General features: G+C 50.6%; 6 protein-coding genes across 8 annotated transcripts; 4 read left to right on the forward strand and 2 right to left on the reverse strand.

Moving 5' to 3' along the window:
• The first annotated feature begins 389 nt into the window (after positions 1–389).
• Positions 390–1,815, forward strand: FOIG_08926 (glucose-fructose oxidoreductase). Its single transcript, XM_031209078.1, has 2 exons — positions 390–612; positions 676–1,815. The coding sequence occupies exons 1-2, from the start codon at positions 553–555 to the stop codon at positions 1,651–1,653; spliced, it is 1,038 nt and encodes a 345-aa protein (XP_031061115.1). The 5' UTR covers positions 390–552; the 3' UTR covers positions 1,654–1,815.
• A 22-nt stretch (positions 1,816–1,837) lies between these two features.
• On the reverse strand, positions 1,838–3,397 carry FOIG_08927 (acyl-CoA thioester hydrolase). Of its 3 annotated transcripts, none has more exons than XM_031209079.1 (3): positions 2,706–3,397; positions 2,472–2,522; positions 1,838–2,405 (listed from the first exon to the last, which is right to left on the reverse strand). In XM_031209079.1, exons 1-3 carry the CDS (start codon positions 2,786–2,788, stop codon positions 2,048–2,050), a joined length of 492 nt encoding a protein of 163 aa, XP_031061116.1. In that variant the 5' UTR covers positions 2,789–3,397; the 3' UTR covers positions 1,838–2,047. The 3 variants fall into 3 exon arrangements, with proteins under 3 accessions (XP_031061116.1, XP_031061118.1, XP_031061117.1); XM_031209080.1 differs by having other exon boundaries at positions 1,933–2,405; positions 2,472–2,542; positions 2,706–3,209; XM_031209081.1 differs by having other exon boundaries at positions 2,472–3,397.
• A 324-nt stretch (positions 3,398–3,721) lies between these two features.
• FOIG_08928 (pseudouridylate synthase) lies at positions 3,722–6,873 on the forward strand. Its single transcript, XM_031209082.1, has 2 exons — positions 3,722–6,411; positions 6,484–6,873. The coding sequence occupies exon 1, from the start codon at positions 4,025–4,027 to the stop codon at positions 5,687–5,689; it is 1,665 nt and encodes a 554-aa protein (XP_031061119.1). The 5' UTR covers positions 3,722–4,024; the 3' UTR covers positions 5,690–6,411; positions 6,484–6,873.
• A 4,210-nt stretch (positions 6,874–11,083) lies between these two features.
• FOIG_08929 (uncharacterized protein) lies at positions 11,084–12,930 on the forward strand (the record flags this gene model as incomplete). The annotated part of the gene is made up of 4 exons (XM_031209083.1): positions 11,084–11,234; positions 11,370–11,633; positions 11,703–12,038; positions 12,107–12,930. 4 exons carry the CDS (start codon positions 11,084–11,086, stop codon positions 12,928–12,930), a joined length of 1,575 nt encoding a protein of 524 aa, XP_031061120.1.
• Positions 12,931–20,484: 7,554 nt separating this feature from the next.
• On the forward strand, positions 20,485–24,078 carry FOIG_08930 (beta-glucosidase). The gene is made up of 2 exons (XM_031209084.1): positions 20,485–21,441; positions 21,490–24,078. Exons 1-2 carry the CDS (start codon positions 21,372–21,374, stop codon positions 23,916–23,918), a joined length of 2,499 nt encoding a protein of 832 aa, XP_031061121.1. The 5' UTR covers positions 20,485–21,371; the 3' UTR covers positions 23,919–24,078.
• FOIG_08931 (uncharacterized protein) lies at positions 24,079–25,195 on the reverse strand (the record flags this gene model as incomplete). The annotated part of the gene is made up of 2 exons (XM_031209085.1): positions 24,079–24,570; positions 24,620–25,195. 2 exons carry the CDS (start codon positions 25,193–25,195, stop codon positions 24,079–24,081), a joined length of 1,068 nt encoding a protein of 355 aa, XP_031061122.1.
• Positions 25,196–25,550: the final 355 nt, after the last annotated feature.

A 25,550-nucleotide genomic window follows, 5' to 3' on the forward strand; every position in this document is an offset into this window, starting at 1 on the left:
GAGGTGGCCGGTCTGTGGGGGTGGCCAGTCTTTGGGTGACGGACGTTACAGTAAGTTACAGCATACCGAAAGTGTCCGACGGAATACTTATATTCAGTGACGTCAGAGGTTTGTAGCGGCGGTGAGGGATGCGATGTTACCATGATGCCTCTCTGGTGGTGAGTTATTTCCGTGGTGTTTGGACCAGTAACGGTTTCAAGAAGCACAGGGCATTTCTAGGTACTAATAGACAGGGGAGATGGTAACCTCACTTGTATATCGTAATGACCAGATATTATAGAGTTGAAGAGATTTCAACAATACCACGTACATAGAGCATTGTAACTTATACTGAATATGCACCTTGGCCAACATGATTGACAAATCTCTACGTAGACAGAACAAGGTGGAATCGACAGTGGGGGTTCCATGATGGAGGGGAAACCCCGCCCTTCAAGACATCATAACTCTTGTTCTCTCTATTCTCTCAAGAGAACTGCCGACATATGATAGCAACTCATTACCCCCAGAGAAAACAAACAACAACCTCAAAATAGCTCTACAGTATCAACAATGGCTCCCATCGGCGTAGCATTGATCGGCGGAGGCCTGTTCGCTAAACAGGCACACATGGTGCGAAACCCCCAATACAACCACCCAATTACGTATGCAGAATGCTGAACAGAGGCCCGACAGCCTGCTATCATGAAGGCAGATAACCTCGCTCTCAAGGCCATCTACTCCCGTTCTCTCAAGTCGGCCAAGGAGACGGCTGCTTTGAACACCCGCTCCGGCCAAGAGCCGGACTTGTACTCGGCCGATTCGGGATCCGGCAAGTCTTTCGACGACCTTCTTGCTCGCGAGGACATTGAAGCTGTTATCATCGCATTGCCCATCCCGAGCCAGCCCGAGCACATCAGAGCTGCTCTCGCTGCTGGCAAGCATGTCCTTGCCGAGAAGCCGCTTGCTCCCACCGTAGCTGATGGCCAGAAGTTGATCGAATACTACCGTGGTCTAGGAGGCAAAGCTACCTTCTCGATTGCAGAGAACTTTCGCTACAAGCCATCGTTCGACTATGCTGCTGCAGAGGCCTCCAAGCTCGGAAAGCTGCAGCACTTCAGTGTACGCGTGTTCTTCTACATGAGTGAGGATTCTCAATGGTATGGCACCGCTTGGCGCGCAAAGCCTGAGTTTCAGGGTGGTTTCCTGCTTGACGGCGGAGTGCACTTCTCTGCAGCGACCCGACAGCTCCTCACAGATCCAGCAGTCGATGTGACAGCCTTCACGACTCAGACACAACCTCACCTGGCACCAATCGACACCGTGAACGCGGTGATCCGACTCAAGAGCGGTGTAAGTGGCACGTATCAGCAGTCCTGCGGCTCCAAGATGAGTACCTCAGTATTCCAATTCGGCTACGAGAAGGGTTCTGTAGTGGTCGACGGAGATAAGGTGACCGTTACGCCGTGGGATGATGAGCCTGTTGTCAAAGAGTTTGAGAGAACGAGCGGTGTGACGGAGGAGGTTGAGGCGTGGGCGAAGGCGTTGGCTGAGGGAAAGCCGGATAAAAGGCAGAGCGTCGAGGAGGCGTTGGCGGATCTCGAGTTTTTGGAGTTGATGTTTGAGAGTGGCCTTAATGGAGGGCAGGCTAAGAAGTATGAGTGTCAGTTGTGAAGGTGAGATTTTGGTGCAAGCAATAGGTCGGTGTGTAAGTCACTGGGTAGTAATATTGCGCCAGGAATATGAACAGGCATCAGATACAGCAGCTAATAGTAATACAAACGAAACATTAGCCGAATAATGTGACTAAATCTTACTGGCTTCGTGAGCGACTTTCTGAATTCGCAGTACTGAGCCTCTTGGCCTTAATGATCCTGGTTTGCGATATACTGGTTGGTAGGCGAATAGCACAGCAAGAAAGCTTCTGACGTTGAATCAGGGTGCTAAAATAAACTGGTCTAAAGTCCTAATAAAATATACTAAGTTTACCTACGCTTTTTTATCACTTAGATAAGAGGTCCTAAGTTTTCTTGCCTCCCCTTGACTGTACATATGCTTACATATATCCTTAAAGCTTAGCCTTTGCTTTAATTGCATCGTCATCAACGACCAGCTCCTGCAGCTTCTCACGAAGCGTTGAAGCCATACCATCCTTTAGCGGTCTATTCGTCTCACGATCAACATACACCTGTATAAACTCTCCTACCGCCTTCACCTCTTCCTTGCCCTTCTCAAAGAGCGCAGTCTCGTACGTGACGCTAGATTTACCTAGCTTGTTGACACGTAGGGCAAGCTCCGCGACGGCAGGGTACGCGATAGACGAGAAATAGTCTGTGTGGGTGTGCACGCACATGCCAAACTGTGGTGCTGTAGGAGGATGGAGACCACAATTCTCAATGAGGTATGCGTTGATGATGGAGTCGAATCTGAGAATTGAGGGTTATTCGCTGGATCTTGAGATCTTAGAGGGATCGTCGCTTTTGGTCACTTACAAAAAGTTGTAAACGGAATTGTTCATGTGGTCATACATATCATTGTCGTTCCTATTAACAAGGGAGTCAGTCTATCGAAGCGATAAATCATATCCCTTCTACACGTGAGAGATGTCACCGTGACGGTAGACGCATTCCGCAATTTGCAAAGATAAGGTCAAATGATGAGCGATGGTAATAATCCGGAGCAAAGGATACGGCTTTAGCTTAAGCATCAATGAGGCGCAAACTCACCATCGCGTGCGGTAGTCAAGGAAGAAACGATAGTCTTCTCTCTTGCGGGTCTTTAGCTCCGCTGGTGAAGCCTTGTTACCCATTCCGCGGTTCGCTTCTCTGGGGTAAAGATAAACGCCTGTTGGGTGGTAATGGATCCGTAGCGTTCTCGACCGTGGCTTTTACTTATGCCCTTTTCACTTTACGAAGGACTTGTTCTGTAGTAAACAACCGGTAGCGCCGTCTGCGTGGGTGGAGAGGCGTGAAGTCTGTTGGGCGAATTGCCAAGGAAATAAACAAGTCAAACAAGAAATGCGACCGAGGTCAACGAGTCTAGACTTTTGGCCCAAGGAAGGGACTGACACTGATGATTTGATCCTTCGACAGTTGCGCGCGATGTGAAATATGGGGTAGCTTTGTAGTCTGGACCCCTTATGTCTCCGATGGGTTTAATGTTATTTTGATGAGGAAACAGCCCCAGCGTTTTGAGAGTCGGGAGCCGAGGGCAAAATCTCACGATGAGGCAGAATGAATTGAAATGGAATAAGATGAGATCCGAGAAACAATGAATTCCTGGGGTATTCACTTTTGGATGTGTTTCCGAGGTTCTGGGTTGCCCAATCTCAAAATGGAAAAGCCGAGGTTCGAACCAACCTTTGACGTACGTGCTGCCCTGAACTTTGAATGTTTGTTGTTCCCAGCCCCGGGAATTGATGAGGCATTCCCGTCTTCAACAGCGGTTTGTCCGCGCGCGGGGCAGATTTTAGTGGACGGTTGACCTAGATTCCGCGGTCGTGGCAGCTAAGGTCGGGCACTCAAATCCCCTAGAGCACCCGAGAGACAGTGGATGACGGGGAGGCCTGGACTGGGCTGGGCGCCTGCAGGCCAGTGCCCTGTTCGTCAGTAGACTCTAGACTGACCTTTTGGGCTCTTGGCGGGGGAATCTTGAAATCACCTGCCATCACGGGCAAATCACGGCTTTACCTTTGCTCTGCAGAGGGTCGACTCATCCAAAAAGGCTCAGACCGCCCGGGGATTAACTACCTAGAACAGGCGAGGGGTCCATTCCTGCCGCATGTCACCGCTCGTTTCTGCCGTTGGCTCAACCCACAGAAAAAGATATCGTCAGAATTTCAAAGACAATGTTTGCCAAGGGAGTCTCGCTAATCCCCGGGTCCACGCATACAACGTAGACATCAGTGATAATTTGTCACTACACATTCTTTCAGCCCTTTGCCGAAAAACGCCCTTCTCTTTCATGCATATCGTTGCCTGCCGCACACAAGTTTAAAAAAGCGCCCCGAAAAACGCCGCATCTTCTCCTCGACTACTGCTGAGGAATGAGGGCTGCTGCTCTTCGCCTCGGCCCGCACTCCTCCGCATTACGAAGATCTAGGTCCCTGTCCAGGGCCACAGTCAGAGCCTCCTCGTTACCCTCTCGCGAAAGACGCCCCTTTGCAATGGCTGCGTCGTCACCAAAGCTCGAGGCTTCGCCATCGGAAGACAACATCTTTGCGAATTCTTTCCAGGATCTTGATATTCATAGTGACAAGGGTCTTACACCAAGCCCTGTCCCGAGCCAACCAAGCTCCGATCCACCACAAGCCGCCACCAACAACAATAAACAACAAAATCAAAGACGTCCAAAGCAAAAGAAGAAGCAAGATCCGCCAAAGGTCTCGGATTCGGATGAACTCCTCATTACACCGGTTGGAGACCCTTGGCCTCGGCCGTATCACTTTGAGGGAGATGGATTGCGTCGGATAGTTCCATACCATTTCACTTACAACACACATTGCAAGGAAAGGTGGCGGAACAGGCCCCTCCTTGAGATCTATGAATCTGAATTCAGGGACCGACCACTAGAGTATTATCGGCAGTCTATGATACGGGGAACTATCTTCGTTAACGGTCGGCGAGTCGGGCCCGATTATATTCTCCGGAATGGTGACCTCATTTCTCACACTCTGCACCGTCATGAACCTCCGGTAACAGAGGACCCTGTGCAGATCATCCACGAGGATGAAGATATGATCGTTATCAACAAACCCGCGGGAGTTCCCGTACACCCTGCAGGCAGGTACAACTTCAACTCGGTCGTTGAGATTATGAAATCAGACCGCGGCCCAGCATTCTTGCCATACCTCTGCAACCGCCTAGACCGTCTCACAAGTGGCATCATGTTCATCGCAAAGAACCCAACTGCCGCAGAGGCGTTGGGCATCAAGATCAAGGACCGCACAGTAAGAAAAGAATACATCGCACGAGTAATGGGCGAGTTTCCTGATGGCGAGGTCGTTTGCGACCAACCCATTCTACAAATATCTCCTAAGCTTGGCCTTAACAGGGTGCGCGCGAATGGCAAGACAGCGCGAACTGTGTTTAAGAAGTTGGCCTACTACCCTGCCGAGGGAGAGAACGACGTTAACGAGCGCCCTAAAACTCCTGAACAGGTTCAAGAGGAGAAACTTCGCCCTTGGGTAAACAAGAAGGGATACTCGATTGTTCGATGTCTCCCTGTTACGGGTCGCACTCATCAGTTGCGGGTTCACCTTCAACATCTCGGCCATCCTATTCAAAATGATCCTATCTATGCTAACCGGCGGGTCTGGGGCGTCGATCTGGGACAAAACGACGCCGATGCGACTCAAAATACAGACGAAGACATCGTCAGCCGGCTGTCTCGGATGGGCAAAGACGAAGTGGCGGAAGCTGTTGCTTATTACGATGCCATGGTGGATAGATATGAAGAGAAGAGGGCCGAGAAGCTTACGGGCGAGCTCTGCGACATTTGCGAGACACCTCTTTACTCAGACCCTGGTGAACATGAGCTGTCGCTATGGCTCCACAGTCTTCGGTATGAAGATGCAGGTGGTGCCTGGTCCTACGTTAGCCCGTTGCCTCGATGGGCTCTTCCACCGGAGGGAATGAGTGGCCCAACATCGGTGGGTGGGATGGAGGAGTTGGTGGAGGCGGTTAAGGACGAGAACCCTGAGATATCTTGATAATTGCCATTCCGTACAAGCACCAAGCAACTTCAGATGCCTACACTACATACATATTACGACCATCGCGTGGACAACGCCACCAAATAGAACGAGATGGCACCTCGTAGATACATATGAGCAGCTGAACTATAGTACATCTCGGATGAGAGTTGCAAAGCTACCGAACCTATCAGACAGGACCAGCTTGATCCCGCGGCGCCAGGGTGAGGATCCGATATCCGGGTCATCCTGTGGATCTACTATTCGTGACCAGGGTCGGCCTATCCCCGTCAGTAATACAGGCAGACTATGACTATTTAGCTTATGCATGAGGTTCCTAGCCCGTATACACTGGAGGCTGAGCCAAGATAGGGCTTGGCTTCGAAACCCTTGAACATTCTTCGAAATTACAAGCCTAGGGTTTGTGTTGTTGTGATGCAAGGCATGCGACTGATATCTGTCCTAGCTATGGCGCTCGGGATACCCTTCACCCGGGAGCGCGGATTTACAACAGATAGGCCCAAAGTTTAAGACAAGTCAGTGGTCCACGGTGGCTACCAACGGGCACTTACTAGAGGCTTCGTCGACGCCAGAGGCGCAACATGAAGCAACCAGTACGGAAGCCACTGACAGACTAAACTCATCCCTCACCCTCGGAACGACCAGTCCTCTGGAGCGGAACCGGGGAGGAATCAAGGTCAATGGTTCTCGGAGGATTGGGTCAATCTGAGCGAAGTACCGTAAGTCTCCAACGGGGCAGCAATCAGCCAATATGGGGCCCTCAAAGCTCAAGCACTCAACGCATTCCACAGCGAACACAAGATCAGAACATACCATAGTACAACGGACCCTAGAAAGATGGACCCTAGAGTCGAACGCGATGCCATTGCCAAGAGCTATACCAACCAACAATGACCGTGATGACCGCCTTGGCTACGAGACTTGCGAAATAGCTCAGATAGGGTCGATGATGAGACGGGTCTAAGATTGCTCAAAGCTCCGGGGCCGGAGCCAGAGAGTTTCACTGGATAATAGATGTCAATAGATGGAGAAACAGAACTCCGACTATCATGCCCTGGTGGACGATACATGGGGTAAAGAGTCATGGGGCTATTGTAGATCCTCACGGGGATCTTGGGTCGAGCATTGATTACGTGCAATTATACGGATTGAAGCCTCACCAGACAACTGCTGGCATCCGTACCCATCATGAGAATATCAAGACAAGACAAGACAAGGCCCCTGACAGGGTTTTGACGAAGCTCATTCAATTGCTTTACCCACTGGACTGGCTAAAACGAAAAAGACCCAGTCAAGTCGAATCACATCATTATGTATCACATCGTGAACTCCACGAAGCATGGGTTTAATCATTGTTGGCAAGGGGTCCATCCTCTAGCACAGCAACGGAATTGTGGCTGGCGAGATATGGATCACAGCACACAAGCAAGCCATGATCAAAGCCTGCGCTGCGGGTGACCATTTGCGGCTGTTTCTCTTTTTTCCCTATTTTCTGGGGTAAAAAAGACAAGTTCATGATTGGGAATTGCTTGCTTTTTTGCGTTACCTTCCCCTTCTCCACGGGTTCGGTTCTCGTCACCCTTGCCAGCAGCAGTTACCAAGTTCTCGGGTCTTGGTTCTTGGTCACAGTTGGTAATGGCAATCAATTCGCGCTGCCAAACTCTAATCAAACTGTCAAAGGTCCATCCCGCTCAAGCTGCGCGGGATGAACCTCACGATCAGAGTTTTTTTGTCTCATCTTGAATGCAACGCTGAGCAAGGTGGAAAAGCAAGATTCGTGTTGGCGGCGGGAGAAAGATGGCTCTAGTCGGGGGGGAGGCCCTGCTGGGATGGGAGCAAGGAACCCTTTCAGTGAGACGTCATTGATGCAACGCGACGTTGGAGAGAGATACTGAAAACGGTTGAGAAAAATGGATTGCTGACGATTTCAGCTGACGGACGCGCATCAAAATCAGCTCAGCTTTTCAACTGCCGAGACACGTTGGTCGTCACTGTCAAGAATAGAATACACCAAAACTTGGAGAAGCCATTGTGAGGTTGAAGGATCTTCCACACACGCAATACAGTACAAATAAACAAACAAAATTCTTACCAAGCTTACGTTTGAGGTGCTTCTGAGCAAAGAATGACGCCATGCAGGATGTTGTCTGTCTGTCTCCGTCTAGGTCCGGCGGAACCATGTCCATTTGCTCGGGGAACCTGGCAGAGAAGATTCTTTTTTCCTTCCAAAGTCTCAAAGAGGGAGCTCACCTGCAAGCCCTAAAAACTCAAAGTAACACAAATGAGCTGTCAGCAGCGGCTCACCACGGCCTTGAGGTTTAGGGGGCTATATCCTTAAAACCGCCCTGTGCTGCTATTCCTCCTGGGGGGGTTACTCCTAGCCGCGCCGCAGCATAGACTTTTCGCCCCGAATTGCGACCGCAGTTTATTAGGTTGTCTTGCTTTTTCCTCGGGCGACTGCGAAATGTGTAGTCCATTTGTCCGAGTCTATCAGTGCTTTACGAATTGCCACGCTGAAAAGTGACAGAATGAATGCATGCAGTGGAAATGGCTTTTGCGCTTTCAGGGCCGACAACTCCTCAAAGGAGGCATCTTGTCCGCTTGGGACTGACTGAATGCTGGCTCCGTGCGCTGCAGCCAAAGTATTCCTGTACTGTACTTACACGGGGGATCTGCAGGGAGTGGATTTCTGAATTGTTTCTTGTTAAATGTTGGCGGGGAATCCGAAGACTGCAGCAGAGTTATGATTGATACAGAGGGCCGAAGCATGGCTCCATCTCCATTGCCATGTGCCCCGGCACCTGATCTGGGGATTGGTTCTTGGGTTTGGGACTTGACCGCAAGATGGTCGACGGTATGGTACTCACAGATCAAACAAGCAGCCGTGATGATGCCATATGGGGGCGGGTTTGGATCGACGCCGTCGAGTAACAGTAGAGTTAGCATGAAAGGGAGGATCAGTGATACGACTCGCGATAAGCATGGCTTGTGCCGTTTCCACTTGATGGTAACGCTCCCACGTTTTGTCCGACTTCTGATACTGTACTAAGGTCAAGGACGAGCGTCCGGTGGTGGTTTACTTTGGCTTTACAGTACGCTCACTTACTGATGGCCCCCCTGGTTCCACGTGCTCCACCGCTACACTACGATCCTTGGATCAACTGTGGAAGAGTCGCAGAGACCTCCGAGAGGTTAGAACCGCGAAGCGCGCTAACTAGGGAGCCGTCACTGGCGACCGACTGGGTCCCCTCACACCCTGACCCCGACTCCGACTACGCCGGATATCGGCTAGGTTAGAGGGATGAAAGTCTAATCCTGCAGGGGTCATAGGCTACGACAGTGCATAGTGGGTAGTGGGGGGAGCGCGGCAGGGATGGGCTCTCGATTCAGTGCTGCAGAGTGTCATCTTGGTGCCCTGGGACTTGTCCATTTTCCACGCTTCTGGGGGAGCTTCCTTGGGGGCCACGCTACGCTACAGCACAGTACAGTACACCATGAGTTAACTACAGTACCTTGCTCAATGTTCAGGTTCAAATTCAAGTTCAAGGTCAACAGTCAACTCTCTTCAGGGCCCAACCATCTAAGGGCACCCCGGGCATATGGGCTCTGAGACAACAAGTACACCCTTGTTTTATCAGGATGGGAGATACTGAGGCACACACAACAGACAAGACCATCGATATTCCATGATTAATCGAGGATGCATAGCAGAGAACAGCACGACGCCTCGAAGCAAGGCATGGTTGGAATAATACGCCCGCCGAATGACTCCACCGCTAATTGCAGTGACATTTTACTGCATAGCAAGGCAGATGATTGGATTCATCAATCCTCTGGTTCGTCTGTAACATGGGCATGGCTATCGGAGATGGTACTGTAGAATCGAAAGCAGCGGCGAACTCGAATACTTCTGACGGCCAAATGAAATGCAAAAAGACATGCGTTGAGATGTTTCGATGCATCGGAGCCAAAAAGCCAACGGTCCAATAGAACGGTGACTCTAACTGCTAACGTGCTGTCAAGCGAGGAGAATATTACGATACTTGCCTTACAGTCAGCCGCAGAGTCCACATCGATAACGATTGATTCCCCAGGACACAACGGGGTCTCTTCCTGTTGCAGACAATAGAGGCGAGAGACACGAATTAACTTGACGGTAGAGGCGGCCCTCGAGCGAAGCTCTGTTCAGCTCAGCGCAAGAGAAAGGGTCCGAGAGCTTGCAGTGGAGCGTCAATCAATCTTGGAATCACAGCCACGAGGAAGATGGGACCCGCCGAGTTTACTTACTGTAGTGTTGTTGTCCATTCATTGAAGACAATTGAGAGGGGGGAGGAGGAATTGGTTATTGGGTCAAATCAAGGTCAGGCAGGTCAGGCCAGACGAGACCATGCCATTGAATGTCTACGGTCATGTCTGGTTTGTGGATATGAAAAACTGGACATTCTTGGAAATGCTATTCTGAAAGTCTGCCTATCGACGACGTTGAAGAAGAATTGGGTTGGCCGAAAGAGACAATAAGCAAGAAACGCTCGAGAAGCAGGGATAAGCCACCCCAGACTGGAGAAGAAGAAGAAGAAGAAGAAGAGTCTCTTGAAGTGGATGTACACATTCGAGGTCCTCAGTACAAGCTCAAAGTACACTCATTCAAACTCAGCCAACCTAAGAAGAAGCGTGGCGCACCGGACCGCGCATCAGGACCAGCACCAGCTCCATCTCCAGCACGTACCAGAAGGACCCACGCTCTACCAGCCTTGTTGTTGCTGTTCCATTGCTCGCTCGCTCACCCATGGCCATGAGCCGGACGGACCAACGCTAACACTAATACCAACAGGGAGCATGATGGCCTCCCACTCTAGGGGGTGTGCCTAGCCATGTCTGAAGGGTCCGTCATGAGGGTACGTACACGTCGAGCACGCCTCCTCCATTGGACATACACCTTCCCCAAGACGAAAAAAAGAAAAAAAGAGGATGGGTTCGTTCGTTGTTCTACGCCAGAGACGCTATAAGGAAAATGGTTATAAACAACACCCCTTGTCCCTCGTCGATCAACTCTAGTACAGTAGCGTAGCTGGGCCGATCTCCATGCGAACACTTACTTGCACGACCTTGACCTTGACCTTGACTTAAGACTACAAGGACTCCACAGACTTCAACAGCTTCTACTACTACCATCTCATCTCATCCTAACTCAAACCCATTCACCACACCTCACCTCACTTACATATATACACCATCCAGGGACCCTTCCTTTCCTCACCTTGACTTGAGGTTTCATCCTTCGTACTTGTATAACATATCCGTCACATACAAGTCTTGGCCTTCTATATATATACTCACTTCACAATCCACATACATACTCTATCTTGTCAACTCAGCTCGACTTGACTTGACATGATCGCATCGCCCACCTCGTCACCGTTGTCTATGCCTTACTCTACTTCACCCGACTCACGCACAATCACCTACTCCTCACAAGACAACAACACCGACAACATGGCCCGCTCATCATCAGCCGAGCCCGCAAAGAGCTCTAAGCGAAAGGGTAAGTAAACAAAACCTAACCAGCCACGCGGGACAGAAAAAGCAAAAACAAAACATGCATACATCGCGCCCACGCAGCAAAGCAATTCGATTTAAATACCCATGATCAACACTAACTGACACGCAACAACAACAGGCACACGAAGCGTCTCTACCCTCACACCTTCACAACTCGCGCGCAAGAGAGCCAACGACCGAGAGGCTCAAAGGGCTATCCGGGCGCGAACCAAGGAGCACATTGACCGCCTGGAGCGCGAGCTGGAGGACCTCAAGAGCAAGCAGAGCCGTGATCAGACAGTCCAGGAGCTTCTGCGACGGAACCAGGCGCTCGAGGAGGAGCTCATGCGACTCAAGGAGAACATGGGCGTCTCAATGACCTCGTCGCCTTACTCTGCACCTGGTACGGCTCTCTCTGTCTCCATCCCGACGTCCTCGTCACCACACAACAGCATTCTGACCAGCCCCTCAGTGTACGATGATAACCTCAGCACAGGCAGCGGTGCCATCCCCAGTCCTCGCGGCTCCCCCTTCCCTTCTGGCGACTACAGCCCCATCCCCGACTATGGACAGCAATATGTCCCCCTCCCTAACAACTGCGAGTCATGGGCCAGCACAGTTCCCTGCCCCGTCCCCTCCAACGTCTCAAGCCCTTCCTCATCTGCCGACGACTACAGCGCCGGCTACATTCCCACAAGCGTGCCTACCTCGCTGCTGCCCTCAAACAACACAAGCTCTTCCAGCATCAGCGTGGGCCACGCTCACAAGGATGTGATCAAGATGGAGTATGAAGATGTTGACTCTCACGGTACGGTCACCCAGCAACACCCAGCAATCTCACACTCGCTCTCGAGACAGGAGACTAATCACACTCAGTGTCTAGACGCCGGATTCCGCCTCAGCAACCCCTCGCTTCAACCCGTGTCCCATACTTACATGGCTCAACAGCAGCAGCCCGCCTGGAACATGTATCCCGTCTACTACCCCCAGGCTCAGTCCTCGGTCCATTGAAGGGCCAGACTCGACCGGGCTCATCCTGGCCGGGATCTGGGCCCGTTCTCACCACTCCGCCGGCCTGTCGCTTCGATGAGCTCTTAGTCGGCTTCCTCCAGGACTGCCGTCGCATGATCACCGCAGAGTCACTAGCTCACACTCTTGGCCCCCCTCAGATAGACGTACGCTCACTGTTTCGCGGCCATGATAGCCACGGTCAGATCGCCTGCTCACCTCATCCCATCACCGACCTCATCCGCAGCCTTATCGACACAGCAGGAATGACACGACTGACTGAGCGCATCGCCATCTTTGCGCCTCTGCAAACCATGATCTGTTGGCTCGTGCAGCCTACTCCAGAGAGACGCGCGCGACTATGTGAAGACTACGTGCCGCGAGAGCGCCAACTGACAACTCCGCACCCTCAATGGCTCGATCTGCTCCTCTGGGGCAGTCTGCGCGAGGCCGCCATCGAGCGACAGGACCTCTACGCTACAGACGAGTTTCAACGGGTCTACTTCGACGCGCTGCGCCTTGTCAATTGGCCTTATCAGCCGCTAGACGGCCTAGTCACAGATCCGCAGACGGGCCACGTTGGGCTCACGGATGCCCTCATGGCCCATGCCATGAACGGTTCAAACTGGCGCCTGGCTGAGACCTTTGCCCAACGATACCCTGAGCTTTGCGGGCTAGTGGCTCTGGAGTAGAAAGCCTGTCTGATGGGGACCGGCCACACCTCTCTCACTTTGACATGACTCTTCACCTTACCTCACCTTCACTTTACATGATTCGACTCTTGTATCATGGATCACATGCTGTAAGGCATGTCATGACATCGTGGGTTAACACGGCACCACAGAATGTCGATCCAAAAACTTACCGCGTACTGGGATTATCCGCCGCGGCAAGTCTCTATCCTGCTCCAACCCACGTCGATCATGCCCCATCCCACACATTCACATACCTACTCTACCAACTACCACTACTACATCGTCATCATCTTCTCACAAAACAAAAAAAAAAAAAACAAATCATTGACATGACATGACATGAAACTTTTAGAGGAGGAATCAAAGTACCCCACAACATCTCTAACGGCCATACTATACTTCTTACTGTACTGTTAACATTATGGGAAAAGCTACATTGTTACTAGACATGTACACTTAAACAGGAAAGGGACGGAGGCGTGCAATTTGGAACACACACACAAGCATTGGGACAAATCTAAGGAAATTCACTTTTGGCGATATGCGGTTCTTGTTTCTAGAGGCGTTTTTTGACATGCATCACTGGGTGTAAGATGGTATTACCCATGTTCTTACTAGGTACTTTTAACGAATCAAGATACACACATTGGATTCTCACACTCTGGCCTCAATTCTTCCTCCCATGGATCGTGATTGCAACTTCTACTACGAGCATCTATCTTTTGACTAGCAGGCGGGCCCGACGATGAAAATCCTCTGGTTTCATTTTACCCCATACGCTTACATGGTCGATGACATTCCAAAACCCTGCATAGACCCTTGTCCAATTTCGACCTGTAATTGATAGTATATTCCCATATCTACCAGGGTGTGTACGTTGCTGTACTGTGCTGTATGTATGTATGTAGTGTTGTTGTTGTTTTTTAAAATTATCCTTCTCTTTTCTTTACTGTTAAGCATCTTCTACATACGTAGGAGAGTTACATCGAAATGCATCTCCACCGCCCTGTTCCCGTCACGCACATGGCTCAGAGTCCAAAAGAGGGAGGGGTGTCGAGCATTGGGCAGTCTGAAGGTCCCCACTTACAGTGTATGGTTAAACCCACAGACAAGGGAGAGGATATCTGATATCGGTCCAGCGCTTATACTGCTAATAGTCTAGTTGATTATCCCCCTATGCACGAAGGGGTAAAAACTGTTCCAGCAACGACAGGCATGCTGCTGTTAGTTGGTATCTCACCTTGAAGTTTTTTTTGGAGCAGATATACCTGATACCGATAATAATGCTCACCGCGTAGCTTACTTTTGTCCTGCCGAAAGACGTCAGTTGTCCACCTTGACTACAACTATATCATTTCTCAGTTGCATCGCACATGTCACTGCTCGAGCCCCTTGTGGGAGATCTCGAGCAGAGAAAATTCGCAACTTTGAGCCGCAAGAACACCAAGTACAGTGACTTGAGATACTTATTTTTGCCTCCCACGTTCACAAGTACAAGTTTTTCCAATCTTGTAAAAGATCGTGGCGAAACTGCATGGACACGCACGTGGTCCATCCCTTACCATATGGCCCTTGTCTCGCAATGACAGCTTGACACAATCTCATACGGCCACATGCGTATTCTAAACATGGACTTTTGCCATTCCGAGGGAGCAAGCACAAAGTTTAGTCTCAGGTTAGACTTGAGCAGAGCTCCGAGGTAAATGTTCCGTCCTGTGCCGTGCCGTTTCTCTTGTCTTTTCTCAAGAGTCGGGGTGGCGTCACAGTCTTGTATGCCCAAAACGGTGATTTCCATATTATCGGTGCGACACCGACAAACCGACACCGATACCGACACACACACAGCAGAGTCTTAGCCCTCCGGAGCTACGTAATAGACATTCTTCGCGGAAGTTCCGTCTAGATTCCGTGAAATAAGGGCGTAAAACAGCCTTGAACGTTATGTTTCGCGGAAACTCTATTTGTTTCCGTGATCCCGTCGGACGTTTTTCTCCATTGGCAACAGGCAAAAGCAAAGAAGCGATTGTACTACATTGCGGCTCGAGCCTCAATTCGTCAACGGTGGTTTGTACCACCGACTATCGGAAGAAGACGACGGTTGGTCGGAGAGGGCGAAACAGAGGCTTCTTCACGCAATTGCTTGGCTCAAAGTAAAGTACCTTGCAGTGATAGACAGACCCAAAAGATACCGACCGGGTTGTTCCCGCGGGAAACAATGGGCACTAAAAAGTCCCCTCCGCATCTGCATCTGACTTCCACCTGAAGCCTCAAGGTAAGGCCTGCACTGACACTGAAAGTGAAACTGGTGACACTGAAGATCGGCCACCAAACATCCCCCAACTTTCAGTTGGCCATTGCTATCCTGCTCTTCTGAACTGTAGGCGACTTTCCCCTTCCGAGTATGCACTTCGCCAGCAGAAGGGACGCACAGGCATTTCCCAACCTAGCGGTGCAACGAAGCAACAGTCCCGTGAGACACTGACAGCAGCAACTCAGGGTTTTATTGCGTAGGTGGCTTGGCCTGTCTGAGCCCTTCTTCACGCAAAGCGCGGGCATTTAATTGTTTTGTTTCAATTTTTCATCGCAATTCAGACCCCGTTGTCGTTAAGGCGGCAAGCTCCTGTATGTACAACAATGACCTGCATCTGACGTCTGACGCCCAGTTTGCGGTGAAGACGCCCAGATGTGTGGGATGCACAATGTACAATGCGCTGTGCTGTGCTGTGCTGTGCTGTGCTGTGCTGTACACCGCAACATGTTGCGCCGTGAGAAGGGAGCAGATCAGCTCCAGGGCTAGAAAACCTAGAAGGGGCCTGGAAGACTGCTCAGAAGGGTGATCGAAGCCAATGCAAGGCCAATCTGCAGGAGAGAATGACATCGGCACGTGTTGTGTGGATGCAGCGCAATTCGGGAGGGAGGGTGAAAAGGGTACCGTACCTCACAGCGCTTCAAAGTCCTGTACGTACTGTCTTGCCTCCAACTTCAACTGCTGCACAGCCGTTTCTTCTTGACTGAAAGATGAAGACGGTTGCGTTGAGTTGGAAGAAATGCGTCTAACTAAAGAGGGCGAAGCGGTCCGAGGTATGGAGAACTATTAGACAAATAACGGTATATGACAGGCTGAATTTATCGAGGACGCTAGAGTTGCAGAATCAAGGGGCTCTGTAGGGTTATAGAGTTTGCGCTAGAAGGTTGCTGCAGCTTCTTTTCCATGGAAGTCAGAGGTTGAAGTGAGGTGCTGTGATCGAGGAATCATCGACGCTCCAGGGGGGGCCTTGGAACTGCAGGATGGGGGCTCCTCATGCAGGAGTAACGAACAGTGAGACATGCTACGTCAAAAGAAGATGGAAGGAAGTCCTGCCGAACAAAGGCGTCAGTCTGTTGTCTCCATCTCTTCTCTAATGGTGTCCTCGTCAGCGTCGAATTCCGTCCTGTTACCGTTTCTGTCGTGTCAACCATGCAACCACACAGACACACATGGCTCAAAACGGACTAATACCAGCCAAATTCTCTTGGGGCTGACTTGAGAGATGCCACAATTCGTAGAGTTTAATCACCGTAATTATACCTTTAAATCAATCTGTTGGCTCGTTCGTTGCTAGAGAGAAGCCTGGGTTGAAGGTCCAAGATTGAGTTTGCCGCGCCCAGGGGTCGTTGTGGTTCCCCGATCAGTTATACAGTTGCATTATCTGTGGTTGTCTTCTGCAATGATGACATTCTTCCCTCGAGAACTGGCAAATGCGAGGCCAGGAAAAGCGCCTATACCGCTGCTCGATCGTCGTTCTTGTCCTATCCTTTGTACACTGTCATATGCACAGATACGGCACTGCTATTGCCAGCACATCATAAAAAAAGTCATTTGACTAATATCGTGGTGTAGAATTGAATATGGCGATCCGCCTCGAGCCGTTGGGATAATCCTGGCTGCAATTACAGGCCTTGCAGCGACCCCTGGGCCGTTCGCCATGGACCCCCGTTCGCACTGAGACTGAGTGGACGTGGCCTGCATGGATTTGGTGACAGGGGTTGGGGAGATCATGACGCTAGTAGGGGCCCTAGAATATCTCATTCAACCTATCAGCAAATAACGTCTCGGCATATCACTCATGCGCGGCTGCTTAAAATTGCTAGACGGTGAACTGATGTGCAGTCAGAAAAAGAAACAACCATGTGAACAGCTGCGCCAAGACGTATGAGCCGGATATCCATTGAGCCCATGATCTTCAATTAGGCCTCAAGCCAGGGATTAGTTGAGTAGCGGCACGATTTGCGAGTATGTAGAGATGAGGTTGGACGCAAGTGGATCGCCCAACTTCCCATCGCCCTTCAGAAGAACTAAGAGACCAGATCAGTTAGCTCCATCTATGTACCTAAAAACCACGAGGCAAGCATGGATGGGGCCTTAAGGGACTGAGGTGACAGGAGACACAACTAGAGTCTGAAAAAAGGCCCCTGCGTTGCACAGACATGGCTGCAGGAAAAGAGACCGACTGCCGTTCTCATTACTCAACGAAAGGAGAATCCGCCGCTTTCGTTCAAGAGGCCCGAGGAAGTGTTGCATCCTCTGTTGATATCTCATACGTAAAACCTTCGATGTTTTATGAAACCCTCATCATGGAATATGTACTTGCTGTGGCTGAGTGTGGCTGACAGCAAGGTTCTTCTCGAACCAACTGCAGAAGACAATAGAGTTTGTTCTTGCAGCATCTGAAATCTTTGATGCACGCCCTCACTGCTACCAGGCACGTGGCGAGGCGCCAACCATGCGATGTAATGGGGTCGCTCGAATGTAAAAAGGGGGTCAAGGACGAAGTATCTCAAGTACTCGATACTCGTGTGTCAAAAATCCTCCGTGTCTCCATCTCATCTGCCAAAAGAGACGGGGCATTTCGTAAGCTAGACCGACAGAGTTTGATGGTTGTTGCTTGCACAGCGGCAAGCCATGTGGACGTGGTGATACGCGTGCGCGGCAGGGCTGGACCGTACGTACAGAAGCTTCCATTTGTCCTCATCTTGTTTCCGTACACCATTTTGACTTTTACCTTATTCTGTATTCAGTAAGCACCTCGGATGAGGCGCCCACAATCATATTCTCCCACACCGCGACGGTGAGGATGGAAAGTATGTGGCTGATGATGTTCTTCGATAGCGGGAACAGGGTTTATTCGGGGCTGGTACCCAACGGTATGAATTCGCGCTGGGAGGCTGTCTCACCTTGCAGCCTTGAGAATCAGTCTTGGCAGAAATCTTTCCAAACGGATGAACCGCCAAGACATGTACCATAGTCCTTTTGCAATGTTCTTCGGCCGTAAGGATAAGATTTTCTTTTTCCGTGAGATGATTGTATTCTGTCAGGATGCGCTATTGCCTGTAAGATATGCAAGCTTCCTTGGAAGCGTTGCAATGATAAGCATGCCAGCAAATGAAACCCATGAGTTGGAGGGCTTCATTCTGGTAAGCCGGGATTGGACAGGAAACACGAGGTTTCACACATGTGTGACTCGGTGGACTGTCGCATCAATTCTGGAAGCGGTCTGAAGTACTCAAGTGCCGTATTCCATGACCAACAAGAATGCAAGTCTCTGAAGATCATCGTCAACGCGGTAAGAAACCCAACTGGTTGTAATCCGCGCGACTGAGCCTATCCTCGTTATGCTTTACTCATTCAGCTGTGGCTGAAACCAGGCTTCTGTGAGGCTTACAGAGACAGGAAGGAGCTTGTGCTCTGGGAGCTCGTAGCTCAACCTTGATCAAAGACGGGTTGGTGGTGCTGGCCGTTTCATTCCCAGTCTCCCCGTTCAGGGCACTTTCATCAGTGATTGGGCCTGAAGATACCGAACCAAAGTGTCCGAATACCGGGAAGTACGCTCCGACTGCAACCCGCCATTTGAGGTCTTTCAGTAGTCTATGCAACCCTCGAACATGAAGCTCTCGTCGCCAATCGTTGTTAGCGGGATAATGATCTATCATGTGCATTCACAGTCTATGGCTTCGACCAAAGGCTCTTGGCGTGGGACGGACTCGGTCGCGAGGAACACCGGACTCGAGAGCTATTCGGTGGCCTTGTGGGACTTATCGTGGGTCTCAACGACCGATGTCAAATCAACGGGGGCCGTCGATGATTTGAGCAAGGGTGGTTTCGGGGAAGAGAGATGCCGATATCCAAGCCCCATAACTTCATTCCACGACCCGCTTTAACATCCAGCTTGAATTCGTCTTCATCTTGTCCTGCTCGTTTTCCTAATTTCAGACCCTTTCACTTATTGATAACTAGTCTTGTCACTAGACGCCGGCACTCAGGTCAAGAAACGTGCAAGACGTTGGGGTCACGGATACATGCAAACATACTTTCGATCCCACATGGCGGTCCGCATGCCACACTCGTTGGACAGCGCCAAAAGCGTGTATGAAGACAGCCCATTGGTGGCAGAACACCCCTAGGCATCAACTGCAACATCAGCCTAGAGAACGTTGCCGTCATTTCGTCGCAGACCCCTGGGCCTCACTTTCCAGCTATGCATGTCACTTGAGACCAGATCCTCGAGGCCCGGCCAGGTTTGATCTTCGACAACGAACCCCAGCGAACAGCAACCCTAGCACGACCCGAGATCAAATTGAGTGTTGCTGTTTATGCACACCCGTGATACTCTACAGAGTCATATGTTTGCTTCAAACTTTATATTCATGACAAGAGTCAAACGAAGTCTTGATACCATTGGTACGTGGGTAACCGCAAGGCAGCCACAAGCGCAAATGGCGGTAGTAATTTAACTCTCTTGCGGCAGGCATGGCATCTGTCCATTGGTGGTTTTGCGAGAAGGTTTGTCGTGTCAGTCGTCAGTGTCAGTGTTCCTGAAGCCATGATGCGTCACGGTCGGAACGAAAGCCGAGTAATCATGAGATTGAGACCGGTACTTGGTTGATCCAGTGTATCCATCCTGCAAGTTGAAAGCAAAGCCAAGGTTTTAGTTCCACGTTAGGGAATGCCGCGGGGTGATCTGCACTCAGCCTAGTCCCAGGAAACAGGAACCCAAAACTCTGCCACGGCTGGTCTAATCCGGGTCACACGGCGTAGCAATCGTGTTGGATACATGTGAATGCAGTACAGCACGTGTCTTGGCAGTTCGCACGGATCATGATGACAATTCGATCTGCAAAATACGTGATAGTGGTCAAGATAATCGAGAAGCAATCGAGATGCAGGATGAGAATTCGATTGCCGTGTATGATGGCTGAAGAAGTTTCTTCGTCTCATCTGCCACCATTTACTCGTCATACATAGCGCGGTCGACGGTCTCGCCGCGTGAATCCCCCGTGGGACCGGGTATCTTCCGGCCCGAGTCCGATGAGTTCGGGCCGGGTGCAATCGGCGCCGTCTTGTTCGGAGATTCTTCGGAACGGAAAAGACTGTAGCTATTCCCAAAGCTCTCATCTCCCGTGGTTCTTCTGTTGAAGGCTCTATGTGGACCTGCTACGATTAGGCTCAGCGGAACCACCGCCCCTCCGTTCGTGCCTGGGCCTTGGGGCGGCGACGATACCATGGACTTGGGAGCGAGACAAAGCAAACATGTTGGGTTCATTTGCCGGATCGTAACGGACCGCTGCGATTAGTGATCGGGTCTTGGCCTGTGTCTCTTTGTTTGCTGCTAAATCTCGGCCCGTTTAATTTGTTGGTAGTAAGCGTGGAAAAGTACCGTAAAGTAGTCGGATCTTGAAGGATCCATCGGAAAAAGCACGATCTTCGGTGCCGGATTCATCGGGGTCCCTTTGTTAATCCGAGTTTGAGAGGTGGAAATCTCGGGTATTGATCGAGGTGAGAATTGCCCCTGCCGAGGTGAAGACAAGCTCAGCCCCGCGTTGTTCCCACCTTCCACGAACCTTCCAAAGCGTCACCGCCACGTGATTCCTCACATGATCAGTTCATTCGACTCCTTCCATCGGTTCAACTCTGGCATCACGTATCTCATGGTTATTGAAGACGCCATATGATGATATCCCCCGCTTCGTGTTGTTTTTGCCCGAGGTTTACGAGACGGAATTTCGTCCCGATGAAGCGATAACCTGGAATGAGCTCCTGTCGATACGCTCTATGATTGGAGGAAATGTCGGTTAAACCACGGGTAGAGTCCAGAAGCTCATCATCCGTGGGGCTTCACCACCAACTAGATGCTCATCTGGTATCATGAGAAGGAACTGATCTGGTCGATTGGCAAATGATAGAAGAGAACGAGCTCTTCTCTCACCCGACGGATGCATATGTATCAGGCAGAATAGACACCCGAGTTGCTGCGGGGTTGTCATTTACCCAGGCAGGTTCTCCAGCTTGTTCAGGGCGCGAGTATTTATCTGTCGACCAGAGGAGCTGATTCCTGTCAATTGAATTATTTTCTCATTATTCTTGCTTTTACCGTGAATCAGGCTCTGGAAACGTGATCAAAATGGCTGATATCAACGTCGAGGAGGTCCTAAAGAAGCTGTCTCTCGCTGAGAAGGTCTCTCTTCTGGCAGGTTAGTAGCATCACATGATGGAAACAACAGCAGCTAACATTTCCACAGGAATTGACTTCTGGCATACAAAGTCATTCCCAGAGCATGGAGTCCCATCTCTCCGTCTATCAGATGGCCCCAACGGTGTAAGAGGCACTAGGTTCTTCAACGGTATCCCAGCAGCATGCTTTCCCTGTGGCACCGGCCTTGGTGCAACCTTCAACCAAGAACTGCTTGAAGAAGCAGGAAAGAAGATGGGTGAAGAAGCAATTGGAAAGAGTGCTCATGTAATCCTCGGCCCTACTATCAACATGCAACGTTCGCCTCTTGGTGGCCGTGGTTTTGAGTCTATAGGCGAGGACCCCTTTCTCGCTGGTCTGGGTGCCGCTGCGCTTGTTCGTGGAATCCAGAGCACAGGAGTGCAATCAACAATTAAGCATTTCGTTTGCAACGACCAAGAACACAAGCGCATGAGTGTTCAAGCTATTATCACAGAGCGTGCACTCCGTGAGATCTACGCTCTTCCCTTCCAGCTGGTTGTACGAGACTCACGGCCCGGTGCGTTCATGACATCTTACAACGGTGTCAACGGAACTGCTTGCAGCGAGAACAAGAAGCTACTGAGCGACATGCTACGTGAAGAATGGGGCTGGGAGGGTCTAATCATGAGTGATTGGTACGGCACATACAGCGTCACCGACTCCATCAAAGCTGGTCTTGATCTTGAGATGCCCGGTCCTACTCGCTGGCGAGGCGATGTCCTCAACTTTGCAGCTGCTTGTGAGAAAGTTTGGGGACATGTTATTGACGACCGCGCCCGAGAGGTCCTCAAGTTTGTCAAGAAGTGCGCAGCCTCTGGCGTTAAGGAGAACGGCCCAGAGAAGACACTCGATACGCCTGAGACAGCCGCTCTTCTCCGCAGGATAGGAAACGAGAGTATCGTCCTCCTAAAAAATGAGAAGAGCCTGCTTCCGTTGGCAAAGGATAAGAAAACGTTGGTCATTGGACCTAATGCCAAGGTTGCGACTTATCACGGCGGTGGCTCTGCCTCTCTAGCTGCCTACTACGCTGTGACACCTTACGATGGTATCGCTGAAAAGCTCGGTAGCCAGCCTGCTTACACTATCGGCGCATACACACATAAGCTGAGTCCTCTACTGGGAAGCCAGACCAAGGGTGAAGACGGTAAGGCTGGTATGAGCTGGAAGGTGTACAACAAGCCACCCAGCGACTCATCCCGCAAGCCCGTCGACGAGCTGTGGCTCGCCAAGTCGGAAATGCACCTCGTTGACTACTACAACTCTGAGCTCGAAGACCTCTGGTTCGCAAACCTTGAAGGCATTCTAGAAGTCGAAGAAGACTCCACGTACGAGTTTGGCGTCATCGTTTGCGGAACTGCTAACCTCTACGTCAACGACGAGCTTGTCGTCGACAACTCAACCAAGCAAATCGCCGGCGACGCGTTCTTCGGCACAGCGACCCGCGAAGAGCTCGGCCGCAAGGACCTCAAGAAGGGCGAGAAGTACAAGATCAGAATTGAGTTTGCCTCGGCCCCAAGCTTCACCCTCAAGCTAGACAACCCCGTCGTCGGCCACGGATCTCTTCGCGTCGGCGCATCAAAGGTCATCGATGCGAAGCAGGAAATCGAGCGATCTGTCGCTCTCGCTAAGGAGCATGATCAGGTCATCATTTGTGCTGGTCTCAACTCGGACTGGGAGACGGAGGGCTCCGACCGTGAGAGCATGAAGCTTCCCGGAGCTTTGGATGAGCTCATTTCCGCTGTCGCAGCCGCGAATCCACAGACGGCTGTTGTTATGCAGACTGGTACGCCGGAGGAGATGCCCTGGCTGGATGAAGTCCCTGCTGTGATTCAGGCGTGGTATGGTGGTAATGAGACGGGTAACTGCATCGCGGATATTCTCTTCGGTGATGCCAACCCATCTGGCAAGCTATCACTGAGCTTTCCCAAGCGCTTAACCGATGTCCCAGCATTCCTTAATTTCCGAACTGAAGCCGGGCGAACACTTTACGGTGAGGATGTGTATATGGGATACCGATACTACGAGTTTGCCGACCGTGCGGTCAACTTCCCCTTCGGCCACGGTCTCTCATACACCACCTTTGCCTTCTCGGACCTCAATGTTTCTTCAAATGAAGGCAAGCTTACCACAAGCGTGATCATCAAAAACACAGGTTCCGTGCGCGGTGCAGAAGTTGCGCAGCTCTACGTGCGCCCGATGCAAGCCGCCAAGGTGAACCGTCCCGTTAAGGAGCTCAAAGGTTTCGCAAAGGTTGAGCTAGATGCTGGCGAGTCCAAGACAGTGACTATCACCGAGTTGGAGAAATATACCGCTGCTTACTTTGATGAGGAGAAAGACAAGTGGTGTGTCGAGGCTGGTGAGTACGAGGTTATTATCAGCGATAGCAGTGCTGTGACCGATAAGGCACTCAAGGGCTCATTCAAGGTTGATGAGACATACTGGTGGTCTGGTATATAATGAAGGAGCTGTAGATAGTCGTGTAATGCTTCGATTCAGTATGATCTGATGCTTCACTCGCTCATTGAGTCAACGGCATCTTGTGCTTTTCGTATTAGCTACCTACGGAGTTGTATATGACAAGATCATATCCTCTCCCTTTCTATGAATTACCGTTCCATTACCTAAAACTCTCCCCGTCATCATAAAGCGTCTGGTCATCAACAGGATATGCCCACGGTTCCGCATCCCCAAGTCTCTGCGCCGTCAACCCAGCATTCCCCGGATCCTTCATACCAGCATTTTGCTGCCACCTATAAGACACCTTTCGTAATCTCTCACTCTCAGCAGAGGTAAGTCGAAGATACAACTCCGCAGCGATGATGTGAATGAGCAGAGCAAGCCAGGCACTCGCCCCAAAAGTACTATTGAGACTGGCTGCAATCTCGTCGGGGCGTCCACCCGATGTTCCCTTGATGATGACGCGCTGGTCTGGAGTTTCACCCGTGTAGAATCCAATGCAGTCGGGGTATGGTGCTTCCACAGCAGGCTTGTTGTGATAGAACATCGAGTCCAAGACTGCACATGGAGTAGTAGTATAATAAGGATCCATCCGGCTGGTAATCTGGGCCATTATAATCCCAATGAGTCTCATGGTGACAACATGAGCGGCCTTGAAAGTGTTGGCAAGTCAATTATCCCAGTTCTGTGTCAGGACTCACAATAATCCACCCTCGGATCATCCACGCTCGATGTTGCTCAAGTTGGAGCTTCTTGATGTTGATGTAAGCCAGCAACATGCATGTAGCAAACAGTATGCTCGCAGCACCAGTAACCGTCTGCATTTCCAACGTGCCACCAAAAGTGTGTCTGGCGATTATAAAGACCCCAATCATTCCAATTGTTGACAACAGGAGAACAATATAGCCATTTATTCGATGAACGATGAGAGATCTATGTCGAATAACTGGTAGAAACTGAAAGACCACCAGAACAGCTGCCGGGAGAATGCCAGCAAGATGCATGATTATCCCAGCCTTGCCGACACCACGACGGTAATAGTAGCACTCTCCAGGAACAGCTCCTCTTGAACCGTACGGTCTGTTGGTAGGTGGCTCACTAGGACATAGTCGTCCATCAAAGTCGAGATATATAAAACGGGACAGTGTAAAAGCAAGAAAAGCTCCGCCGAAGAGGAACCAAAGAACGAAGTTGTACCCCTTAGTAAAGCCAAAGGCACGGTATATACGGTGTAAGCGAGTAGTATAAGGTAAGATTTGGGGTTTGTTAGGGCCCATGTTGTCGAAGTTATATATATGTGTGTAAGAATGAGTGTATAGGTTGTAAGATGCTCTGTGTCCAACCTACCCTAGCGCCGGTATTTATGACCAAGCGCCAAGGCCGCCGTATCTTCTCTGACAACTTTCATGGATTCACTATCGATATCTACCGTACACTGGCTCAATGTATTCCCAATCTACAGTGTTTTGACCTAATCATTGAGGATCGACGGCGCCATTGTGAGATGAGTAACCAGTGGTTTCTGACACAAGCGCTGCACAATAGATCGCCATCAAGCCACTGATACACATCAAGATATCCGTTAGATTCGTCAGAACGTTCATTGGCTAGAACTAGACGTCTGTGTTGGTT

This window comes from Fusarium odoratissimum, assembly GCF_000260195.1.
Source record: "Fusarium odoratissimum NRRL 54006 unplaced genomic scaffold supercont1.14, whole genome shotgun sequence".
Taxonomy (NCBI): Eukaryota; Fungi; Ascomycota; class Sordariomycetes; order Hypocreales; family Nectriaceae; genus Fusarium; species Fusarium odoratissimum.